This window comes from Anabrus simplex, chromosome 9 (assembly GCF_040414725.1).
Source record: "Anabrus simplex isolate iqAnaSimp1 chromosome 9, ASM4041472v1, whole genome shotgun sequence".
NCBI classification, from domain to species: domain Eukaryota; kingdom Metazoa; phylum Arthropoda; class Insecta; order Orthoptera; family Tettigoniidae; genus Anabrus; species Anabrus simplex.
In genome coordinates, this window is record NC_090273.1 from 114834268 (window position 1) to 114861367 (window position 27100).

The following is a 27100-nucleotide window of genomic DNA, read 5'->3' on the forward strand; positions in this document are numbered from 1 at the left end:
ACAGCTAAGCCTTCTTGTTTATATATTCTGTTGTTGAAAGTAAAGTAATTATTGTGTAAAACAAAAACAGATTTTTTCTCCGATAAAACCTACACAATAATCAATAAAGATCCCATAGTAAAAATACAATGCAATCTAAAAACACTCCTTAAAGATTCAATATTCCTACCAAATGAATTAGACTATCAAAAATTGATCACTATGAATCCGAAACTACCTACAGCAAGATCATTACCTAAAATACACAAGAAGGATACCCCCATCAGACCAATAATCAATAGCAGAAACAGTCCCACTTATAAAACTTCACAAGTTATTAAAAAAACATTTTAAATTTCACAATGCAAATCCCATAAAAAATTCTATCGAACTTCGCAAAACTTTAAACAAATTCAATTTACAACCAAATCATGTTCTATGTTCGTTTGACATCCTGAATATGTACTCAAATATCCCCGTCAATGAAACTATTACCATAATAAAAAACAACCTTTCCAATCATAGCACATTAAGGAAAATTGAAATAGATGAATTCATAAAGCTACTAAGTTTTGTTTTACACAATAATTACTTTACTTTCAACAACAAAATATATAAACAATTTACGACAATAGATCAGGACCTACATTCTTACAAAGAATTGAAAAAGGTAAACTCATGACGGAATACGAAAACTTATACATCTTCCTAGATCAACAATTCAACAAAGACAAAAACTTAAATGGTGTAATATATACACAAGTCCTCTTTATGAACAGATTCCAATTAAAAAACCCATTCCATCTGAATAGTAATTTTTATAAAATATTTAACACCAAATCAGTAAACACTCCCACCACACCCCGCCCCCTCTCCCGCTGCCGACAACACCTCTTCACGCGCAGCGAATAGGCCCTTAGCCACGCCTTCTCAACCTCAACCCCCTCCACCAAGACTTCACAAATACAACACGCGAAGTAAAAGCTGATGACTACCAGTTGCTCTAAAGCCATCAACATAAGTTAACATCTCAGCGGTCGAAGGGGTAAGTGTCAACACTTTCCATTTAACTTCCACTATTTAGCCCCTTTATTCCAATTATGATCTTTCACTAAATTCAAAATAACTTTTTAATTACAGAGTATCATCACACACTTGGTTACCCACCGACTGACAACAACGTTCCCTTTTGACTAATAAGCTCAACTTGTTCAACAATAAAAACTACACCTATCACTACTACAAAGAAGATGGCCTAATGATGTCCACACAAACTTCAATATAGCCTACGGCACCAGCATTACAACTAATATTATCATCTTAAAAAGAACCAGGCCATATGTAAATTCTACAAAATTTATAAGCATATAAATAGAACGAACAACCACTACCAATGCTCAAGTTCCTTTAAGTTTTTAATATCACGCCCTCTGACAATCAAATGGAATGTACTTTCTGATTTTTATCTTTATTATAATATCTTTTAATATCAGTGTTGTAACCTTCAAATGAATATCACCCTTTTAGACTCAAACATTAACACAATAATGTTAATAAATAGTATGCCACATTATATTTTGTATTAGTTGTTTAACGGTCTCCAATCTATTTTACAAGATATAGTTTTTAACAGTATTCGTAAGTCATTCCCAATCAGGTACCTGATCTATTCATAAGGTAAAATATGGCTGATGATGCCTACAATTGATAGGCGAAACATGTACCATCTAATGTATCAATTTTATGCTAATATTTTGATAAGGACAAAGTCCTAACTTTTAAGATTGTATTGTATTGTATTGAATAGGTGGGAGAACAATATAACCATTCTAACATAATCGTATACGATAATATTGAAATACTAAATTAGTACTGCTTAAGAAGGAGCAATTTTGATTCCTGCCTGAAAGCCCAGTGACTATACAGTGCCCTGAGGGAAGTGCCGAAAATATGCTCGGCGATACACTCGAAAAAAGTAAAAAAAAAAAAAATAAACACCTAACCCTGGACATAATGTAGACGTTTTGCAAGTACGAACATTTGAAGAAACCCGTTCCGTCTTCTAGTAGAGCTGCCGAAATGCGCTCGGTCGCCTTATTGTTGTGGACACACTCTGCTTTATGATTTCCGAGGATTACCTAAACAATATCATCCGAATGCGATTCTAAGATGGCCCCTTATGCAAGTACACCGCCGATAGCTTTTCCAGTAGAGTAAGATACTTCCTCAAATTACCCCTATGACGGTGTGTTAATATTGTTATCCGTGAGTATGCCGTGGCCGTCCTTTCGCGAGACAGAGTTTCTTAAAAAACGTGTGATTGAGGATTTAGCGTTAATGGGACTGAAATTTCTGGAAGGTTGATCCGGTAAATAGTTTCTTTAAGGAACGGATAATGTAGGATTTATACAATGGGATTTAACTAGGATGCTCACGGGACCACGTATTTTGAACGAATAATATGGCAAAACATAGTTTCCGGGAATGCATAATGGAGGTTCTAATATACCACTGTTCAAAAAAGGAAATAGGAAGAATAATGTGAAAATTACAGAGGTATAACCCCATTAACACATGGGCTAAAAATAATGGAGAAAGTCATAGACGAAAGACTGAGGGATGTAATTAAAACACAGAGGAAGAACAATATGGCTTTAGACCAAATAGATCAACAATAGACTTGATATTTACTGTGCGAACGATAATGGAAAAACAGCTGAAAAGGAACAAGGAAATCATATTCGTATTTTTGGATTTGGAAAAAGCTTATGTTACAGTTAAGAGAAAACATGTATGGGAATGCCTACTGAAAAGGAATGTACCAAAATATTAACAAGATAAAATGTTGTATTATGAGAGCAAAAGCAGTGTACAAGTGGGGAGTGATGACAAACATTTTATACAAAAAACGATCTCAAGCAAGGAAGTGCACTGTCGCCATTATTGTTTATTATTAGGGACCTGAAAAATCGCATTTGCGATACATGCAAAATTTTTAATCCTGTACTGTTTCCAAGCCTACAGTAATTCTAACGTGGAATAATATCATTTTTACACATAAATACAAGTGCGACAAAATGCGAATTTTGACCCAAAATGAGAAATTAGTATGAATATGCATTTTTGGTGCGAATTCTGCAAAAATGTGCTATTTTACTGGCAAAAACAACATATTTCAGCAAAATCATCAGAAATACTCAAAATATGATTCATAAATCTTCCGACCGTTCCAATCGATGAAGAAAAGTAGCCGATCGATTGTTGCTTGCTGACTTTAATCGATATTTACAATGGGAATAACAAGGGAAATAATATCTGTGTTGATTATTATAGAAATGTAAATCGAGTGTCACAGAAATAACGAGATAGACGCAGCGTTGTTTTCCTGTTGTTCAAAATTAAAAACTAGTAAACAGTAGAAAGTCGAGACGATCGTTTAGGTTATGGGGCGCACGACAAAAAATGCGCATGAAAGGTCTCAGCAATATGAAAAGATAGTTTATATGCCACAGATTCAGCGACAGTGTTTTGCGAGTACTGTAATTGCCGACTTGGGTGGGAAAAAGAGATAGCATTTATGAAACATGTTAAATCTGCAAATCACGTGGGTAAGCGACGCGATAACGAAAGTTCAACCCTTGCTGCTAGTACGTCTCAAAGAAAGCAATATTCTGTGCCTACACAGTTAGTTGTAAACGACGAAAAATTTCCAGAGTTAACTTTTTGAAACACACAGTTGAAGTATTTGCCAAAGCAAATATACCTCTGGAAAAACTGGAAAGCAAAGAGCTAAGAGCCTGGATTACTGGTTTTTCAAATGAGGAACTGCCATGTGTGGGAACTCTACGTGAAGTATATTTTCCGGATAAGTTTCGAATTTCACTGATCAGGTACGGTTTAGGTATTACGACATCGAAACCACGCACAAAAATTGAAGTACACCGAATTTGAGTGCGATTTCCATATCGAACTATCTTACCCGTACCCAATTGATCCAGTAATTTAGAATTATTCTGTTACAATTTGAGGTCTTTCTTCCTTTCTAGAAGTTGCATCTGAATACCAGAAAAGAACAGCAGAGGCTCTAATGGGGAAGAACATGAACATACTCTGTGATGAAACTACAGATAGAATGTCCGGCTCCAAGGCTGAGGTCACAGCGGTCCAGGGTTCGATTCCCGGCAGGGTCGGGTGGGTGTATGTGTTGTCTTCATCATCATTTCGTCACTATGCGCAGGTCGCCTACGGGAGTCAATCAAAACGACCTGCGCCTGGCGTGCCGAACCCGGCCTGGGATATCCCGGCACTAAAAGCCATACGACATTTCATTTTACAAATAGACTGGGCCGTTTTATTTCTATAATCATATTCCAAGTCCCAGCCGTATCGAAAAGAGAACTGCACGTTGTTTCTGTGAACTATTTTGATGCAGGAAATGCTACAAACTGCTCTCGTGCTGTTTTAGAAGCTCTGCGCAGTTATAGTGTACCACATGATGCAGTTGAAGTGTTTGTTAGTGATAGTGCCCCGTACATGACCCGGTGTTATGAAACAACTGTGGTCATACGGGATCATTTAATGCATGTACCGTGATGGACAAATAAGATCAGCTTGGTTGGCAATAGTTGGGTCGCAGTGATGACAGATTTAAATCATCTGGTTGCAATGGTAAAATCTGCATTTTTGAACACAAGAAAGCGAAAATATAATCATTTACAATTCCTAACATCAAAGTATGGTCTTCAAATGAAGCAAAGCGTTTTCCTGCACCGGTCATAACCCGATGGAATAGCTGGTTTCAGACTGTCTTCTATTGAGTGGTTACTTTATTGCCGTCACATTTTTCAAGGTCTGACATGAAAGACATCAACAACTATGGTATTAAGTACCTGACTGATCTGAGTGACCGAGAAATGAATAGACTTCACTCCCACATGGTTTTTATCACAGATCATGCAGCTGGATTGATTGAGCTCCTCACTGAACTTGAAGGGTCTCTGTTTCCTACTCAAATCTCCCTTTACCCCAAATTGCATAACCTTGATGCAGTTTTACTTTCGTTTGTGAGGGGAATTTTTCTGTGGCAACTAATGATGCTTTGATTAAGCTCTCTCCTCTACAGCAGGGCAAGCTAGCAACATTGAAAGCTAAAGGCCCCAACCATAAGCAATTTGTGTCAATTTCTCAAGCATTGTATCAAAATATATATAATTTTGAATAAAACTGATAAATTAGATGAGCTTGAAAAATTGTTTGGAGTAACAGATCTCTCACGAAACGATAGCTGGTCTGGTTTACTGTTCTCTGAAACATGCAATTCAAACCCAGATGAAAGAAAGTGAAAAATGTGATGTCATGCTTGACTGCAGTTCAGACAGAGTTCAGCATATTTGCTAAATACTGTCTTTAGTTGTTGTGGACCCCAAGGAACAATGTAGATAGCGAGCACGTGTTGTCTCATTACAACACAGTGGTTACAGACAGACGGCGCAATTTGAAAAAATCAATGCCGAAGATCCAAGATCCAAAATCAGAGGAGAGCTACATATAGAACATGTAAAAAGAATGGGAAAGGAACAGGTAGCAAGAAGGGAATTGGAAAGAGAACAGTTGGAAGACTGAGAAGAAGGTGGATGGATCAGATTTGGAAGGACCTAAGAGAAGCTGGATTGGATATGGCAGAAGTAATGGAGCAGGAAGTCCGGCCCCGTGGTGTAGGGGGCAACGCGTTCGGCTGTCACCCGGTGACCCCGGGTTCGATTCCCGGCCGGGTCAGGGGTTTTTAATTGTAATGATTAATATCCCTGGCATGGGGACTGGGTCTTTGTGACGTCTTTGATCTTCCTTTCCTCGCACACAACATTCCACACTACAGTAGAATTCCGCTGTAACGAACACCAGTATAACAAAATTTTCAGAATAACGAATATTTTTTTGGTCCCTTTTTCCCTATTTGCTGTATGTTAAAATATTTCATTTTAACTAATTTCGTAGTTTTTCAGTTTAACGAATTAAAATTGAGCTCTTTTCTTCACCAGTTTGACCATATTTTCTCAAATTAAAACCAAAATTCATCCTGTTTTATGACCAACATTTTTCTTGTTACGTTATTTCGTTATTCAGACTATATGATCGCCATTTTCCATATATGCACCGTACGCGATCGATAAGGCAATCGCTTTTGTGTAACCAATACGCTTCACCCAGGTCTCACATATGGTATGGAACTTATTTGGGAAAGACTAACGGTGTCCGACCTTCGAACTTGAAAATTTAAAGGCCCTATTTTTGAAACTAACACTGGGCATCTCCAAGATGTCACCATCACGACTTGCATACGAATTATCCAAACAAACTTTTTTACTGGAAGATTTGAAAATAAGAATGCAGCTTTCACATACGCAGCAAGAAGAAGTAGTTCTCCAAGAGAGAAAGAGAAAACAAGCAGAAATCAGCACGGATTTTTATTCAGCTGATGCTATGATTGACTGCAGCTGGACCGGTCCAAATAATGACGTGAGAAGTGCTTTGAATAGGCTGGTGGTACCTGGGTGCGCTATTACATAAATAAATATGCTTCGCCCGTCATCCAATGTAAGACGTCACTCTATTAGCTGAGTAGGATCGCGATGTTTGTGATCCACCAATGAACGCAACCGTCGCATATTGCATTGCATGTTACTTATTCGTATTTAATTCACAAAGCCTATTCAAAGCACTTCTCACATTCTCTTTGACTTCTCATGTCATTATTTGGACTGTCCAGCTGTGGTCAATCATAGCATCAGATGAATAAAAATCCAGGCTGATTTCTGCTTGTTTTCTCTTTCTCTCTTGGAGAACTACTTCTTCTTGCTGTTAAGGTTATATCAATAAACCTGCAAAGTTCGTGTGCATTTCGTTAAATAAATAAGTACATATCATCGCAAATGGATAAGCAGAAGCAACAGCAGTTTTCGTTGAGTGAAAAACGTAAAATACTTGCGGAAGTAGAGAAAGGCGGAAAGAAAGAAGTAGCGAAGAAGTATGGCATTAGCCCGTCAACACTTTCTACTTTTTTTTTACACAGAAAAGTAAGATAGAGGAAAACATTGATGCTGATGCCCTAGGTCCACAGCGTAAGAAGATCAGGACAGCCGACTACAAGGAGGTGGACCAAGCCGTCTATACGTGGTTTGTGGAAATGCGGAGTAAAAACATTCCAATAAATGGCCCACTGTTATGTGAGCGTGCGCGATCTTTCGCACGTTCGCTTGGGTCACCTGAGTTTATGGGTAGTGCTGGTTGGCTTCATAGGTTCCGGGAAAGATATGGCATATCCCACAAAATTATAAATGGTGAAGCTAACGATGCCCTGAAGGAAGTTGCGTCTTCATGGCGGCTGGAGACTCTAAAGGATGCCTTGAAAGAATATTCGCCGGCAGACATTTATAATGCAGACGAAACTGCGTTATTTTATAAACTAATGCCGAAAAACCCTTGATTTTAAGGGAAATAAGTGTTTTGGGGGCAAACGTTCAAAAGAACGTATCACGGCTCTTTTGTGCACCAATTCCACACGGACGGACAAACTAAAGCCTCTCATAATTGGGAAGTTCGGGAAGCCAAGGTGCTTCAAGGGGGTGCAACATCTGCCCTGTGAATACAGGCACAACTGTAAGGCATGGATGACATCTGTGCTATTCAAAGAGTGGTTGTTGGACTTGAAACATCGGATGAAGGCCAGAAAGAGGAGAATTGTCTATTATTGGACAACTGCTCTTCTCATAATTGTGTGCCTCGCCATTTGGAGCACGTAAAAGTTTTATTTTTGCCTCCAAATACAACTTCAATTCTGCAGCCGCTGGATCACGGTATAATTCATGCAGTAAAGCGGCATTACCGAGCTCGTGTAGTCCGTCGAATGCTGTGCCACGTTGCCATGAATAGAGACATTAACACCAATATATTGGAAGCAATGCAGATGTTTAATGCTGCATGGAAATCCTTGAATGCAGACATCACCACAAACTGCTTTAGAAAAGCTGGAGTGGTTTTTACAAAAGACGTCGCAGAAAGTGAAGTGTTGGATGATGTGGAAACCAAGGAGAATTGGAAGTGTTTGTGTACAACGTTGGATGTGCAATCTACGGTAAGTCTTACCGACTACATCAATGTAGATAGTGATGTAATAGTCCGCAAAAAAATCACAAATGAGGAAATTGTGGAGGACATTATGAATGATAGAGATCCATGCAATGAGGAGGAATGATTGTGATCGACAGAACTTGACTCTTCAGTAGGCAACGAACATGGCACGTAGCCTTCAAGATTTTCTTGTGTCACGAAGTGATGTGCCAGAATCTGTTTTAAATTCATGTGCAGTGGTTGGTGACTATTTGGAAAGAGCTTTTGTGTCTAGATCTCTTCAGAAGAAAATCACAGACTTTTTCAAAAAATGATGTTCTGGAACAGTGTGTAGACTTGCTGGTACAATGTAAAAATAAATTTTCTGAAAACATCTGTCAGTACTGTAACTCTTATTATTATAATGGTATTTTGAAGTTATATAGATCCTGCAGCTGATATAACAGGGCAGATGACCTCGTAGTTCCGCCCCTAAAAAAACAATAACGGATATAATACTAGGAGAGTTCTTATGAATTGACTTATTTCAGTATAACAGATTAATTTCAGAGGTCCCCAAAATTTTGTTATACTGATATTTTACTTGTATATTTGTATAGTAGAAATGTAGATGTTGCTTTTTGTTAAATATCTATAAGTTGATACTTCTGACACGAATAAAGAAAGACCGCCATTTCAATTACACGCAGGTTCATACAATATGGTACCAGTAGGGACAAAAGATCCACCTGGGTCGATGCCCCGAACAAATAGCATTTTTTTTAATGGAGCAGTAAAAGTGGAAGGACAGAAAAGAGTGGAGGAGGCTTTTTAACCACACCTGGGCGACTGAAGTGGGACATTGATGATGATGATGAGTCCTCATCAGCAGATAGGTCAACCAACATTGTGCGAAAACAGGAAATGGCCATGAATTCCTTAACTGGGATGAATTACAACTTCGAGGAGCAAGCTGCTAGCCTCAGGTAAGTTCAATTTTGCATGCTGTTCTTCAGTGACATCGTTGAATAGCCCAGTAATTCACTGCTTGTATTCTGCATTCCACTCTGTATTGAGTGATACAGTGAAGGGTAGCAATATACTGTTGTGTAATATCCTACCTAATGCCTACAAAATGCGAAGTTGACTAGCATGATGCTTATTTGTCCTGTGGTAGCCTAGTTACAGATACAGAAAAATTCAAGAAACTTTTCTATAATAATGAAGACAAAATTTAAATCCAGGAAATGGATAGGCATCCCTATCTTATACCGGTGGAGCATATCTCGAAACTCATACCTTTGAGTTTCGAGTCAAGTCGATCGAAGCAAATCGAAGTGTTGTCAAATTCAAGATGGTGATCAAAGTCATTCTCTCCGCTTTTCTCGCACATGGGCAAGTTTAACCTTCAAATAATTCATGGTTGAAGAATGTGAACAGAAAACAGTGCCTAATAACCCACTACTCTGAAATATAAGGCTTTAGAAAGAGTGTGATCTGCAATAATAAGTTTATACATTTATGCGCCCCAGTGCATATGTTCTCATATATGTTGTTTGGATTTTTTTTTACACATTTTTTAATATTGCTAATATTTTTCACCGTACCCGTACATATACGATGTAAAATATTGCATGTCGGAAAAAGTATATCAAGTGTTCACATATCCCTGAAGGATAGTTTTTATTTGTGAATTCAATAGTATGTTTTCTCGCTTAACACGTTCTCTTTCCTTGTTCCCTGCAGAAACGTCTTAACGAGGTTTTATTATAGCATGATTCCAGAGGCTTCTGAGGCAAAGAGTGTGATCAGCAATAATACGCTGATATATTTATGGGCTCCATTGCATGTGTTTTCATATTTGTTGTCTGGTTTCGTCTTTTTATTTTAAATTCAAACAGAGTCACCTAACCAAAGTTTATCATGCACGTATTATGAAAACATATTTCAACACACACACACACCCGTAGTAACGATCACCTTTCCATTATATATTTACATGGGAACAGCCTTTCTGAATTTTAACCAAATGGAAGAATATATAACCCAATCTAATCAGTAATGCACGCCGCTGCATCTTGAAAAGAATCCCATTCTTATATTTCAGTACTCAGTACTAAAATTAACCAATCATTTACTTCAGTCTTCATTGGTAAGGAGTTAATAACAGCTGACAGCCGTGTTACATGTTCTCCCAATTTTTGCTTACACTAGTCAGAGCCGTGGGGCATTATTAATTGACGGTGACAGCACGTCGGGGAGAGTCTTTTGTGCACTTAGCGAGGAATCTACGCAGAAGATAATTGATCTTATTCAATACAAAAGCTGGAGTCAAGTGTGTAAATAACGATAACAGATAAACTAACACGCCAAAATTTGCTCATAATAATGGATTAATCAGTGGAAGGGTTCTCATCGTAACCAAAAAATATTACACGATGAATATACGAATCTCCGAGGGGCATAAAAAAGCTGCTGTTACAAGGTTCTTAATACAACAAATTTTGACTGTGCTGTAACGGCCGCAGTTGGATGCGCATGCGAGCCTGTCATTTCACCGACATCTCCTCGTCTTGGATCATCGTTAGCAACTTACGTCTTTTTCGTAGATTCTCAACATTAAAAGGAGAACAATAAAACAGACTTCCACCTATTCAATACATTAAAAGCAATTATAAAATTAGGACCTCATCCTTATTTTATTGCTTAATTGTTAAAACACAGGACATGTTTGGTTCATATTTTGAACATCTTCAGCTATAAATGTTCTTACAAGGTTAAATTGAAAACATTGTTCTAGAACTTACGCTTATGGTTTGCCATTAAACTTATCCATAATAAACTTTAAAAAAACCTCTTAAATATAAAGCGTTTATATATTACGTCGTCTTATTGAAAATAATATGACTATTGAGTTTGAAAGTTTAAAACCTTATTGTAATATTTAAAATACAATGCCATTTAGTCTCTGCATAAATATATTTACAAGCTGTTAAATTGCTGAATGTCTTAAAATTGTTTATTGTATACACATTAAAACAATTTGTTACAACTCGCATAAACTTTTTCACATGTTGAAATCTTAATACACTCTCAAAACAGCTGAGTTTAGGCGCGACTATTATTCTTTTCGTCCGTAAAAGTTTATTATGGATTGTTAATGGCAAACCATAAGAGTAAGTTCTAGAAAAATGTTATCAATTTTACCTTGTAAGAATATTTATAGCTGAAGATGTTCAAAATATGAACAAAACATGTCCTACGTTTTAACAATTAAGCAATAATATAATAATGAGATCCTAATTTTATAATTGCTGTGGAAGTCAAAGTTTTACTGTTCTCCTTTTAACAGACTTTCAATACTGAATAAAATGAGTATAGTCTCTTGCAATGATTCTATAGTGCTATTAAAACAATGTGCGTGTTCTGACAGCTCTCAGCGTGGTAGTAGGAGGTGGCAGTTACTATGGCAACCGGTACACGCCTCCCGTTTCAGCCAACCCCAGCTCGGCATGCACTCTCCCTTTTCCTACCCCCGCTGTCTGAAAGCTTCGTGAGGCGGTCGGTCCGAGTTCCACGTTGCCAATATAGTATACCGTAACACATGTGGCTGGGCTAACAATGTCTACTTTGAGAGATATCATTGTCTGTATAGTGTGTTTTTTAAATCAACTAAATATTATAGTGCTATTGTGTTCGTGTTAATAAGTGTATCGTTATCGAGGCTGGCATTCTAGTGTAGTGTAAATTATAGTATTGTGTAGTATAGTGTAATTTTAACACCGTCTCATTTACTGAATTCAAAATGTTGCAACCCGTTCAGAGCGCCGCTAAACAACGAGGGCAACCTAGAATTCATTCACCTAGAAAAAAGGCAAGCGTAATGGAGAGGCATGGCTTCGCTATACGTGGTCAAGTTCGCGATATGGTATGTGCCTTACGGGAATATTTTGAGGCTGAAGGGAAAAATGGAGGCCCACTGATAGACGTTAACAAAGTTGTAGAAAGAACAGCAGCAGCTTTAAAATTTCTCAAGCTACAGTAATTAGAATAGGGAAAGAAAGAGAAAAGAAAGAAAAGGAGCCTCGGGAAGAAGGTGAAGGGGAAAGAGAGGGAGTGGATGTAATTGGACCATCACATGACAGGTTATCAACACCGGGCAAAACCCGACTCATTAAAGCCTATGAGGAAGGCGAATGAGGAGTTTGTCTTACGATATTTGAGCTGATAAAATTACTGCTGAGCCATCTTGGAATAATAGCAACGATATTTAACGTTTTTCTAACTCTTTCATGATCGCCATTAATGGATATTATTTTCCGCAGAGCCTAGCGCAGAACGAGAGCTGTTGACTGTGATGTAGTAACTCATGCCGGATCATGTGGCAACACAGCGCTCCCACTCCTTTGTTCGGCGCCACGTGCTGCGAACTGTCAGAACGCGCACATTGTTTTAATAGCACTATAAAAGTCTCATAACAGTACCGAACAGAAATAAATAATACAGAATTTTATCATTTCCTTACATTAAATGCAGATTCAACTCTAAATTACGTTGAATAGAACGTAAGATTACATTGCTTTAAGGACTAATTTCCGAAACTTAAATTTTTTTCCGATAAATGCAGATTTAGACTAAATTTGTATTTATCAAGGTCTACATAAAATAAATATTAACTGTAAATGAAAACTGAAAACACACATTTTTATTTAAACTGCTTCGCTAACTGATCAAAACCAACGCTAACACAGATCTGTTACGTATACATTTGGGAATGATGTATTTCTTGGAGTAAAATCATATGGAAATTGCTCTGTTGTTTACAAATAGATATGTTGTTCTGAATTTCTTCTCAAACCACTATTCAATGATGTTCCATAAAATGGGCAGGAAAAACAAAATAATTTCATTAAACAGAATTTTCATTATGTCAATATTTCAATTATAAAGGTGTATCATTTTTCAATGAAATAAATTATTTCACAATCGTTATGACAGGAGATAAAAACTTACCTGTACCAGAATCATATTCAATTTGTTCAAATAAACTTTTTCCCTCTCCATCGTCGCAGGGGAGGATGATGTTTTGATGATTAAACCTACGATGTATTTCTTTATACCTGTAAACAGAACAGAAGACATTACAGCTAAACATAAGATTACTAAAACTTTCTTCAGCTTATCCCAGATATTTGTGAGGTCGCTGGAGCCACCTAGGCTCATATTTGGTTTAATCAAATAAATGCTGAAGAGAATATTACAGAAGTATGAGGTTTTGCACCTACCAAATTTACTCATACTAAGTTACAATCTTTTGCATAACTCTGTTGTAGACATTTTAAAGAAGTTAGTTGCATAGTAAATAAGTCACATGAAGACGTTCAACAACTGTTGATAATTATAAATTTGATAATAGCAAAAGAGGGAGGAAAAAAACACCTCAACAGAGTTACACCAAATTTTTTGATCCTCGTATAAGTTAAGACCACTTTCTGTCCAGAAAGGCAAGGAATAGAGAAGTTCGACATCATTTACTGTGCATGCAAGTTTTGTTGAGCACAGGCTTTATACAGAGAAGTGGGGATAGACAAGGGAGAGGAATACTGGTTCAGCATGCATTTTTACAGAACTGCCAACCAAAGAGAGTGAAACAAATGGCAACAAGTAGTAATTCAAAATCAGTCTGAACAGTATCTACTTCATACATGCATGTTTTTGTTTAATACATTTTTTTAACCCACCGGCTTACCGAACCGTCAAATCGACGGGGTAATACAGCGTCCTGCTTTATCGATGGTAAAGGGAAGGTAGAATGTTAAAAACTCAACAGATTGCATCACAATCATTCTTTAGATCTGAAGGAAGTATCTTCCGCTGTATTTGAGTCATGTTTAGGGGATTAACCGCATAAATTGAAGATAACATTGAGCTGATATCACGTATGTTCAGTGAGTAAAGATGAGCACGTGCAAAGCTATTACCGAGCAAGAAGTCTTGAATATTTTACTGGATAGTGATTGTGAAAAAGATTATAATATATCGGAAAGTTCTACCTGTGAATCTAGTGACGTGGATACGTTATCAGTGCTTAGTGAAGTAGTGATAGTAATAACAGTCAAGAAGCAGATGTAAATATTACAAACGTAAATGTTCCGACGCACCATAAAAATTACTAGGTGAGTTTATAGTGCACAGTTCACATTTTTCACTGTATTGTAGCACATTCCATTGAAATGATTATTTTTGAGTATTTCTATGAAACTTTGACAACGTTTGAGCCAGCAGTTGCAGTGATATCATTTTAGCGCAGTCTTGCATGGACCTTATAAACAGCAGCATTTAAATGGTAATCGGGAACTGATGTTTGTAAGGTAAGCGGATGGGTTAAAGAAAGAAATACAGGCAAATTTAAACTACACTGAGCAAATGGGATAGCGGAGCACTGATGTGCAGGTGTGTTGTCTGCGCACCACACACCCCCTGTGCCAGCGGCAGTTGTATAGGAGACCTTGTGAGCAGTGGCTGTGTATGTGACAGGTGTAACATGGAACGTCGTCGTGAGACGACACCGTTCGAACGGGATATGGTGCTCGGTGCTCAACGGATAATGATAACAATAATCGTATGGCCTCAGCTACCGTGTGCAGACATTTCAAGTTGACGCCATCTGGCTCTCTGCTCGTCAATTTCGACGTTCCGTTTTACTCTAGGCCCACTAGATGGCAGACCGAGTAAACCGAAACTCTCTTGGGCGTCTATGGCTGAGATTTAATTAATTTTGTTGGGTAAACACCAAATGTGTCACCAGAGATCTTTTACATGCCAACATCGTACGACATGGAGTGTCGAATGGACTTTTCTCCACCCTTCAAAAATCCAATTACCTCTGTCGGGTTTGAACCGGCTATCTTGGGATCCGGAGGCCGACACTCTACCACTGATGAGAAGTGCGATTTCGGAAGTGGTGCGGGAATTCGGCTTCACACGATCAACTGTGTCCAGGGTGTATCGTGAATGGCTGAATTCGGGTGTCACTGTCCACAACAGACTAACGACCGGCCGTCCAGCCACCCTCGATGACAGTGACTTCTGAGACGGATTGTCAATAGTGACAGACGGGCAACCGTGCAACAAATCACGGCTCAATTAAACAGAGGCCGTGGTAAACACGTCTCCCAGTGGACAATCCGTAGGAACATGGGTTCTATGGGGAATGGGAACTGGCGCCGCACACGGGTTCTACTGTTAACCCAACGTCATCGGGCACGACGACGTGCTTTTGTCGCCAGTCGCCAGGGATGGACACTGGAACAATGGCATAACGTGATATGGTTGGACGAATCACGATTTCAACTGCACCTTGCCGATGGGAGGCACCGTGTATGGCGCAGACCACATGAAGCGGTGGATCCTGCCTGCCTCGAAGGTGTGGTCCAGGGCGCTGGTGTCTCTGTTATGGTCTGGGGTGCATTTTCCTGGTATGAAATGGGCCCCCTACTTGTTCTGGAAGAGACTCTCAATGGTACACTGTATGTTGAGCAGCTCGGAGACCATCTCCACCCATTTTTGGCCTTCCAGCGCCCAGACGGTTCTGCGGTGTTTCAAGACGATAACGCGCCGCCACATCGCTCCCACGTCGCCTGGGAATGGTTCCAGGAACATGCAGCGGAGGTCCAACGACTGCCATGGACACCCAGGAGCCCCAATATGAACCCTATCAAGCATATCTGGGATGTCCTGATTGCAGGCTCTGTGCCATGGATCCTGCACCCACGAACAGACCAGCATTAGCGGCCGCTATGCAAACGATTTGGTGTCAGCTGCGTCCAGAGGACTACCAGAGACTTGTCGACTCACTTCCACGGCGTCTCACTGCAGTTCGCAGGGCCAGAGGAGGCCCCACACACTATCAGGTGACTATCCCATGACATTTGCTAGGTCAGTGTAGTGTGGTGCTATAAATATAGCACTTTGTGGTTCCAAGAAATGTATGCAGTAACATGACAAAACTGTATGTAGGGAATCACAATTCTGCAAGATGTTTTATTTCACATGTTAAATACAAAGTCACTAAAATATTAACACATCAAATATCACACATATATTATACCCACAAGGGAGGAGTGGGCCGCGGACGCTGGGGCCCGTCTTAAGTCTGGGGGCTGTACATGGTACACAGATGGCTCGCGGACGGAGGCGGGCACGGGCGCCGGGGTCTGGGGGCCTAAGACAAGGCTCTCCCTTCCTATGGGTAAATATGCTACTGTTTTCCAGGCTGAAGTATACGCAATACTAGCCTGTGCTTTAAATATATGGAATATGCCTGGACATAGAAGACACATCACTATATGTAGTGAGAGCCAGGCAGCGCTAAAAGCACTATGTGCAGTTAAAACATCAAAACTGGTATGGGAATGCCAAAGGATGTTAGATCAGCTGTGTGAGCTTAGCTCAGTTACCTTATTATGAGTTCCTGGGCACACAGGAATCAGTGGAAATGAAGAAGCTGACAAACTAGCGAAACAGGGCTCAATGGGTTCCTTCACAGGACCAGAGCCCTTCCTGGGAGTGTCACTCCGAAGTGTGAGACTGGCAATATCCCAATGGATAAACCAGTCTCACCTAGATATTTGGAAGAGGTTAACCATAGCAAGACAGGCACGTGAACTTATCAAAGGGCCTAGTCAAAGCTATAAAAAGGTCCTAATGAATTTGAATAGGACCAGAATGAGAATGGTAGTTGGACTGTTAACAGGCCACAATACCTTACAGAGACACCTACACATCATGAAAATCACCCAGGATCCGATGTGTAGAAGATGCGGTAAGGAGGAGGAGACCTCCGCGCATGTGTTATGTCAGTGCGAGGCTTTTGCAAGCACTAGACATCGATACCTGGGCTCGCACTTTGTGAGCCTGGAGGACATCAGGAATGCCAAAATCCGGACACTGGTATCCTTTATAGGAGCACTAGGGCTGGACTAGGCAAACCTGTTCAAGGGGCACAAAGGGTCTTCATAGACCTACATGTGGAGCTCTGCGAAAACAGGGCTCACCCATTTCTTATCTATCTATCTATCTATCTATCACACACATATATTAAAAAAAATTAATTACGAGCAAACTTCTGGTATGTGATGCCAAATAATGTAGCTGTATTTCACAAGAATGAGGCATTAGTTTCAACAAGACAATCTCATGCTTCACTCTGGTATGAACCTTTCCTGAATTGAATAAGTATGGTGCTCATAGCTCCTACTGAATATCGGAGATGTTGAAGCTACTTTTATTCCATGATTATGATGCTTGTAGTTTAAAGGGGCCTAACATCTAGGTCATTGGCCCCTAATCGTACGAAATGAGACTAAATGTTATGACAATTTAAAAATCCATTATCCTCCACTGACCAGAATTCAAAAACACGAGGACGAAGAATGAATGGATGGATATGAAGTTAAAACAATCAGTGGATCCGACCCAATGCCCCACATTCCCAGAAACTAGCGTTAAACAATAGTATTACTGACCAAGGGACTGCTTCTAAAGCACACTATGGAATTGATGACGCTTGTAGTCAAAACGGGTCCAAAATTAAGGTCATCGGCCCCTCATAATGGTACTTATCGCTAGGAAAATAGAACCTTGCTATTCGTCATGTTGGAGTACTAATCAAAAGTGGCGTAGGATTGCGGCATTCCACACATTATGGTACTACTCACAGGTAATGAAATTCGCACATGTAACACAGACCTATGGTGTTTCGCACACTGCGGCGCTATTTACAGGCAACGCAAACCTATACAGGCAGCGCAAACCTACGGCGTTCCTCACCTAAGTGGACTAACCACAGCGACCCGCACTATTCCGTGGTGTTCCTCAAATAGTGGGTACTAAGCATAGGCAAGGCAGAACCATGGTGTCGCTTATCCCATGGTGTTGCTCATGTAGGGGTACGAATCACAGGTACTGAAAAATGCATCCTGAGCACACACAATCACAAACCTGTTTTGTACCTAACAAAGTGGTTCTACGCGCAAGTAAAAGCGACCCATCATGTTCCCTGCATGGTTGTACTACTTACAAGTAGGCTCATGGTTCTAACTTGATCATCTGTTGGTCGCCTCTTACAACAGGCAGGGGATACCGTGAGTGTATTCTTCGTCTGCGTCCCCCACCCACAGGGGGTTGTGTGTTTGGTCCCCCTGCTAAGCCTGCGTAGTAGGTTTGTGGCTACTTTTATTCATCAGAAATGGAAAATGGAGATATTAAAGCCTTCACATTTGCAGATGATGTTGCGATCTGGAGTGACTCAGAAGAGGAATTGAGAGAGAGAATGCAAAGCTGGAATGAGGAGTTTAAGAAATATGGTTTAAACAGCAGCAAGACCAAGACGGTCGTGATGAAAGTGTATGGGAAAGAAGCAGAACAAATAGTCATGTTAAATGAAGCCCAACTGGATGGCGTTCCAGTTTTCAAATTCTTGGGTAGCGTTATATCAAATGACAACCTAGCAAAACATGAGGTGAACAATCGAATCAATAAGGCAACACAACTTTACCACCAGGTAAGACACCTGCTGTGGGATGAGCAAATACCCATGAAAACAAAAATGACATTGTACAAGTCTTATTATACACCAATTTTTACATACAGTCTCAAAACCACAACACTGACCAATAGAGAAAATTCCAAACTTCAGGCAGCTGAAATGAAATTCCTACGCACTATGATCCAGAAAACCAGGAAAGAAAAGATTAGGGATGAGAAAATTAGAGAAGAAGTAGGAATAGATGATTCTCTCCTCAACAAGATTCAGATATCAAGACTGAAGTGGTTTGGTCACATGAAGAGGATGCCAGTAAACAGAACTGCAAGAAAGGAATTTGACAGAAAAGTAGAAGGAAGACGACCCGAGGGAAGGCCACGAAGGAAATGGATAGATTTAGTTAAGAACGATGTACTGCTGAGAGGTCATTATTGGGACAAGTTGGTGGAGGAAGAATGGTACAAGGACAGGATGAGATGAAGGAGACTCATATACCACACACGGGAAACTGGAGATGGTTTAGGATGTTGATGATAAGCATTGTTCAATCATCACAGTATTATCCGAGATCTGGAGAGTTGCTGGTATGAGAAAGACAAAATGACATGAGTTTCCTGACAGTATATTTTTTCCCTTCCAAGCAGTTCCTCTTTAAATAGACTTGCTGATTACACATGTACCTTACCAAGGACGATTTCACAGGTCCTGAGCTACATGTGATGCACTTGGTGTTGCTTCGACCACAGTGCTTATACAATTTACTTTATCACTTCAAATGACTACAGAAATCAAGCTATTAACACCAAAACACAACGCACTAACATGGGAAGCACGACAAGACTGAAAAGTTTGAAATAAAACCGCTAGATTTTGAGGTGGTCAGTGTTCACTTAACATTTCTATGTTTCTAACACTGCATACAATGATAAATATAGCACAGTGAGGACTAGCAAGCTGAGAGCTCAAGAAAACCATAGATAGCAACATTTTCACTGCAGTAAAAACCTTCTTTTAAGAACCACTACATCTTCAACTTAAAAAAGAAGAGAAGAGAAAGGGTTAATGAATACCATTAGTATGATGAGCTTTCGTTCAGTTCCTTGATAGCACAGAGGTGTATGTATAATCAATTTGGAATATCTGAAGCCATCTCTTCAGCTTCAACTCAGTTAATTTACATTTTTCAATATATATATTTTTTTTTAGTGCTTCCCTGAGTATTACATTACATGCTAATTAAGACCCCTTCCATAGTTTACAAAAAGAAAAGAATTGTAATATGAGAAAAATAAGAAGAATTACAATGGTAATACTGAGGGAAGCGGGGGCCGGGTCTAAATGTCGTCTTCATCATTATTTCATCCTCATCATGGAGTGCATGTCGCCCACGGGAGTCAAATCAAAAGACCTACACCTGGCGAGCCGAACAAGTCCTCAGACACCCTCGGCACTAAAAGCCATACGACATTTCATTTTTTTCAGCGCGTCATTGACCTAACCAAGGGAAGCGACATGACATGGAGGAAGTTGGACAACGGACCGTAGCCATTTGGACCCACGCCAATGACAGAGCAACGTTTTTTCAAATGTCTAAATAGACCTCTCTGTGAAAAAGTAAGGAGAAATAGAAGCTGAACAGTGAAATGAAGTGAATATTTGTTGCGTGGCAGTCAACTTACAGACTAAGAACATAATCGTGAGAAGTTCACTAGTGTGGTAAACATCTAGTGAAAGCCTAGTTACTGGCAAGTAAAGAGTCATGAAACAGCTTACTAAAGAAGACAAAATAAAATCTTTCAGGAAGAGCGTAGCCATCCACATCTTATGAGCTTAAAGTTGGTGTGAATATTGAAACATACACCTTCAACTCTGAATACTATAGTGAGCAACCATGACAAAATTAAAAGTGCCTATAAGGTAAACAGAGAAAGAAAATCAGCGAGCAAAGGGAAATTTCCAGTTAGGAAAAATGCATTTGAAACGGTTCAATTAAGCATGTGCTGCGAGCATCACAGTAGCTGGAAATAGAGTTCGTGAAAAAGCTACTTACCCTGCAAACCAAGTAGGACTGACATACTTCGCCGTTTCCAATGGATGGATTACGCATTTTAAAAACATACATGGCTGAGTTTATAAATGAGTGTGAGAAGAAGTAACCACTTTGATTACAATACTGCAGAAAAATTGACTACTGTTTCACTACTGTCGTGGCTGAGAAACTACAAGACCCACGTCTTCAAATGCTGACAAAACAAGACTCTCTTAGTCTGCTTTCTGACCGAACTCCAGCATACAGAGGAGAGAATTGCCATTGCGAAAAACTAAGCAAGGGGAGATTAACTGTCCTGCTAGGCTACAATGAGAACAACACAGAAAACTTGCCACCAGTTGTCATCGACAAAGCAATGATGATGATGATGCTTGTTGTTTTAAGGGGGCCTAACATCGAAGGTCATCGGCCCCTACAGACAAAGCAATGAAACCTCATGTTTGAAATGTTGGAAGCCTGCCATGCCAAAATAATGCCAATGGCAACACGTGAATGACGTTGTCCTTGTTTAAAGAATTGTTGCACATATTCAATGCCAAAATGGGAAAAAAAACTGCAAAATATTTTTAATAATCAACTTGTGTGTTGCAAATCCTGGTATCTACCAGGAATCTAAAGGTGGTATATTTCCTGGCAAACTGCATGAAATCAGTCTCACAGTTGGGGAGTTATTCATTGCATAAAAATGAATCATTGGAAAATGGTGGTACAAAAAAAAAAAAAAAAAAAAAAAAAAGATTACCCACCATCAACAGTGCAGGAGCAATGAGAAAGATCATGATCCTAGATGCTATTCGCTTTTTAGAACATTCTTGGGACTCTAGACGATCAAGCTACAAATAACAACTGCTTCTGTAAGGCAAGATTTCGGGTGAGAAATGGAACTGCTTATAGTGTAGAGAATTACACTTAAATTGCTGACGGGTGTGAAAAATGTCATTACTATGTTGAGTGTTACAATTTTATTGTCATGCCCAGACTATCTGCAACAATTTTCAAGATAACATATGAAAGAAGCCACACAGACCTAAGCAGAGACATTGGAATCTACGAAAACAGTAAGAAGCCTTCTGTCTAGATTTCTGGTTGACGAAAATGTCATGAATATCCCGTCTGAACTACACTCAACACTCTATACCCTGGGATAAAAATGCAAAAAAATAAACCACAGTGGACATATTTACCCTTTACACCAATAAGACTGAACTTGATGACCAATAGGCCTATGTTGGTTTTTATATTTCTGGAACAGCAGTGCGACATGGACAGTGATATGGCGTATTCTGTACTTTGTTATTATGCATACTGCACTATATTTAATATGGCACTGTCAATAAATGTTTGTATGATCAAGTGATTTATATCTGAAAAATACTGTGTACATGTTTTTAAACTCCAATAAGATTGAACTTTGTGTGATCTATAGGCCTACATTGACATCTTCCCACTTTTGAAACGTCTGTACATTGCAGTCAGTAACATATGCTATGTTCTCTATATACTCATTAATATATTTTTAAAAAGAATTTTTTTACATTTTATACTGTATTTCATTTATGTTTATTATGGTATGTTTGAGTGATCCGGTGAAATCCGGCTCTTCCAACCAATGTTAAAATAAGCCTATAGTGCAGCAATAATAGCATCTTTGACAGTTCATTTGCTTTGTTACTGTGGAACTCCAGTTCTACACAGTTAAGGGATGAGGCCTCTATAACTTCCATTACAATATTATACAAAAGTCCTTCAAAAATAAGTACCAGAAGGGGTGAGTTGATCCAAGTCAATGCCAGGTATTGCTGCAGTGTTGTTGTGTTCCAGATGGTGGTCAAAGCTGTTTTCTCGCACTTGGGCGTGTGTAACTTCCAAGTAATTTATGGACGATAAATATGACCAAAAAACAATTATTAATAACCTACTGGTTGGAAACATAAGGCTGAAACTAACAATTCAAAATTACATATCTGTTTTAGAAAGGAAGTGATTTACATCCCATTATTTTTGTGAGCCCCAGAGGGAACCGACTGCATACTTGTTCCCTGGTGTTCTTTTCACATCCTTTAATACTCTGGTACTTTTACAGTCTCCAGTGGAAAAGGTGTTTATATTTGTTCTCTGGAGATTTTTTTAATTTGCTTTACGTTGCACCGACACAGATAAGTCTTATGGCGACGATGGGATAGGGAAGGCCTAGGAGTGGGAAGGAATCTGCTGTGGCCTTAAGGTACAGCCCCAGGATTTGCCTAGTGTGAAAATGGGACACCACGGAAAACCATCTTCAGAGCCGCCGACAGTGGGGTTCGAACTCACTATCTCACAGATGCAAGCTCACAGCTGCGCGCCCCTAACCGCACAGCCAATCTGGTGGGGATTTTTTATTTTACATCCTTTAATGCTCTCCTCAATCTTCAGAAGCAGTACATACAGCTTGTGGTATGTAAAATGCATGTGTGTGCACAGTGGTTCCATATTCCCGTAGGGTAAGCCTAGTTTTGAATTGGATAATCAGTAGTATGGTTTCCCATTCAACCACTCTCTTTCCTTGTTCCCTTCAGAAATGTTTTAATGAGGTTTTACAGTATTCTCACAAAAGTCACTGTTATCCTGGAGCATTTTAAATTACTGATTAAGAGTTGAGATTTTAAAACTCCCAAGAGATTAAGTAATAGCTGTAATGAGGACTTGTAGTACAAGCTAATAAAGCTCCATAGAAAGATACACAGTGATATTAGAAAACAAGATTATAAAGAAGAAAATCTGTTATTTATTCTTATTTCCACTATTGGGATCTTTTGGAGTAAACACACTTTACCTTATCCTTCTCCCCTTACAACATTAATCAAATAATTACAAACCATCTAGATAGCAATTACTTTTAAATATACAACTAACCTTCGCACTGGTTTCGGGGTAGCACTTTCCATCTTGTTTTGATCACTTGTTCCAAGATTTGTAAGGCATAGTACTTGGTCTGCTGGTTGTTAGAGAACTCTAGGATGGTGTCAACCCTTGTCCACGCATCTGGATGCTCCTTGAGTGTAGTGAGAACCTCCTGAGCAACCCGTTGCTGTAGACAAACCAAAAAAAAGTTCAAATACCATGACAATATGAGAACAACTCGTGGTGGCGAAGTAGTAAATTAATACGAACATATCTGAAATTTTAAAAAAATAAGTAAAAAAAGGAATGAAAAGGTTGGCAAATCCTCACAAAAAGAAAAGCTGAAAAATAGAATACACCAAGCAAAAAAAAAAAAAAATCCTCCAACAATGAAAAAATCTGAGTGGGCGCTATGATGAGGCCATGGCCTTAACTCTTGATGTAACATATGCCAACTACAGGTACAGACAAAATGAAGTATCTGGTCAGTACGGGATGGAAATCTAACCTTTGCACGGTCAAAATACCACGGCCCTTTAATTATTATCAGGGGGCAGGCCCGACCTTAATTCTAAATGAGTTTAAACATCTTCACACCACTGAGTTCCAAATCATTTTCGCCCACTGAGGCAGTAAATGTGCTCAGCAGCACAGAACTCGCTTCACAACACACTGTTGCCTTTAACGTTCAGGCATTTTCGATAAACCCTGACGTTCAACATTGGTCATTTGGGATTTTATTGGAATTCTGATGAGCGGCTCTATTCTCTTGAATGTGTTTTTTGAATAATTCTGAACTGATTTATTTATTTTACAAACTGAAGACATTTTCTCCACTTCATCGCACTATAATTTTCTCAAATGTTCAGCCTTTGGTTTATTTCTGCCATATACCTTAGAACCCATCGACATCAAACATCACATATGACATACTGCACCAGAGCCCACTCTAATTGTTAGACATGCAGCACAGCGATTTAGAACCTCAAGATGGCAAAACTACTGCATCACCCCATGGAGTCATACCGAGGTCAAACTCTTACAGCTAGATACATTTGTCCCTCTACTTTTAAATGAGATACCAGACACTGTCGTCACATGGGTCAATTGCAGAAATCAGTTAGGGTTGTGCGGATATTACAGGGATCTATAATAACACAGACCAATATGTTACCTGTAGTGAACTCAGTATCTCTTGGCCTAGGATACAAAAAGTGTATGCAGACAAATAAGGGTATAAAATTATTTATCTCTACTGTGATTGCTGCCTGGGAGACTGCCTCAGATTGAGTGGGGGTATTTCAATCTCCTTGACGAGGAATACTGCAATGTATTAGAAACGTCGGCAAACTGTACAGAAAATAACATAGTTAACCGGGAAAAAGAACTACATAATTCTACACACCGTGGAAGCTTCACTTCTAAGAAGGGTATAAAATCGACAGTAAGAATTTTTTTTTTTTTTTTTTTTTTTTTTTCAATTTGTTTTACGCCGCAACGACGGGATAGGAAAGGGCTAGGAGTGGGAAGGAAGCGGCCGTGGTAAGGTACAGCCCCAGCATTTGCCAGGTGTGAAAATGGGAAACCAAGGAAAACCCTCTTCAGGGCTGCCGACAGTGGGGCTCGAGCCCACTATCTACCGGATGAAAGCTCACAGCTGCGTGCCCCACCACAGGGCCAACTCGCCCGGTGCAAGCAAATTCAGGATACAGAAAGAGAATGGGTGGCGTACAGTGATGCTGTACTAGAAAAAACCTAGGAAACACTGCGTGTAAAGATGGTAAAAAGCGAACATGTTGGTGGAATGATGAAGTGAGGACAGCCTGTAAACATAAAAGAAAGGCATATCAAAAATGGCTCCAAATAAGGACTGACACAGACAGGGAGAACTCAGGAACATTTGGCTGCTGTAGGAGCGACGACATAGTTCGGCATCAACCACAGCAGTTTTGATGTGTCATTTAGTTTCAAGTTTGGATGTGTTGTTCGGACTTCAATAATTTTTGTAATTAAGGTTGTAAATTGAGACATACCAAAGTGTTTAATTTATTACTGGTTATATGCGTGCATATGTCTTCCAATTGTAGCGTGGCTGAAGATGACCCAATATATATGGGGTCGAAACTAGCCCCAGTTTTATAAGACAATATACAGTAAAACCTCGTTAATTCAAAGTCGTTGGGACTCAAAAATCGGACTTCGAATTACGTGATTTCGAATTAACCGCCAATTCGCAATTCAGAAGTACCAGCTCTTGCCGCATTACAAAATGTTCTAAGGTCCGTTACTGCATGCAGTAACCTTGCTTCACAGTTTATACCTTTCAAATGCCATGAAAAAAGAACTATTTCCAAAATATATCCAAGAAGGTGCATTTACAGTATTCAAATAATGCACTAGGATATCTCGCTGACAAACATAACCTCACGCAACGAAAGAAAGAAAAAAAAAAAGCACGATTCAAAGACTAGGAGAAATCTATGCTGGCTCCCATGTGCAAGTGCTTTATTCATTGGATTACTATACTGTATGCATTTTAGATCCCTTGTATTTACATAGAAAGTACCCGATGCCCTTAAAATCGAACTTTCCTATGACTGTATCCTTGCACGATTTCCCGCCATGGCACTTCTCTCGTACTTCAGAAATGTAAACACTTGCCGCGTCACAAAGTGTTCTAAGACCCATTAATACATGCAATCACCTTGATTCAAAGTATAAACTTTTCAAATGCCATGGAAAAAACTATTTCCAAAATGTGTCTAACAAGGTGCATTTACAATGTTCAAATAATGCACTTGGATAAATCACTGACAAACATAACCTCACACAACGAAAGAAAGAAATCACACAATTTGAAGACGAGGATAACTTATGCTGATTCCCTGTGCAAATGCATTATTTTTTGGATTTCTGTACTGTTTGCATTTTTAGATGCCTCGTACTGGTATGGAAAGTGCCCGACGTCCTTAAAACATTGTGGCTTATCGAACTTTCCTATGATGAGGGGATAAAGGTTCTTGCTTCCATGTGCATTGCAACGCACTACAATGACCCCCATCCCCGACCTTTGTACGATTCTCCAGCTGGCACTTTCTCCTTTAAAACCATAAGACCGTTTGGGCTCGCATTAAAATAAAGCAATGCAGTTTCGTCGGCAATGACAATATTGTTCGCTGCCTACGAATTTATTATATGAGCCACATTTTATCGTCAACTGTCGGCATCGCCAGTGTTCGCGGATTCTGTTATTCCGCACACTGCCTTTTGCGTGATATTACGGCATTCCTTAAAAGGTTGAAAACAAAAGAATTCCGATTTCATTCAATTTAGCAATCATGAAGCGCACTGTAGACCCACCGAAAGCTACCCCTCCATGTTCCGGAACACGCGTTCTATTATGACGCGAATAAATTTAAAAGTTGAAATTACTCTGTAACATACTATTGTTTTAAACTGTAAAGGCAGTTTCGAATTAAAAGTCTGAATTTTGGTAATGGGGCCGACATTGTACTTCGAATTACGAACTATCCGTATTT

At 39.3% G+C, this 27100-nt stretch overlaps 1 protein-coding gene across 5 annotated transcripts in view; it reads right to left on the reverse strand.

The window, feature by feature from the left end:
* emb (exportin-1 emb) overlaps positions 1–27100 on the reverse strand; it is a 376112-nt gene that overhangs the window by 321606 nt on the left and 27406 nt on the right. For all 5 annotated transcript variants that reach the window (XM_067153967.2, XM_067153969.2, XM_067153968.2 and 2 more), the window contains 2 exons: positions 23574–23748; positions 13099–13205 (listed from right to left, as the gene is read on the reverse strand). In XM_067153967.2, coding sequence (XP_067010068.2) covers positions 13099–13205; positions 23574–23748 — 282 coding nt within the window. The remainder of the gene's footprint in view (positions 1–13098; positions 13206–23573; positions 23749–27100) is intronic.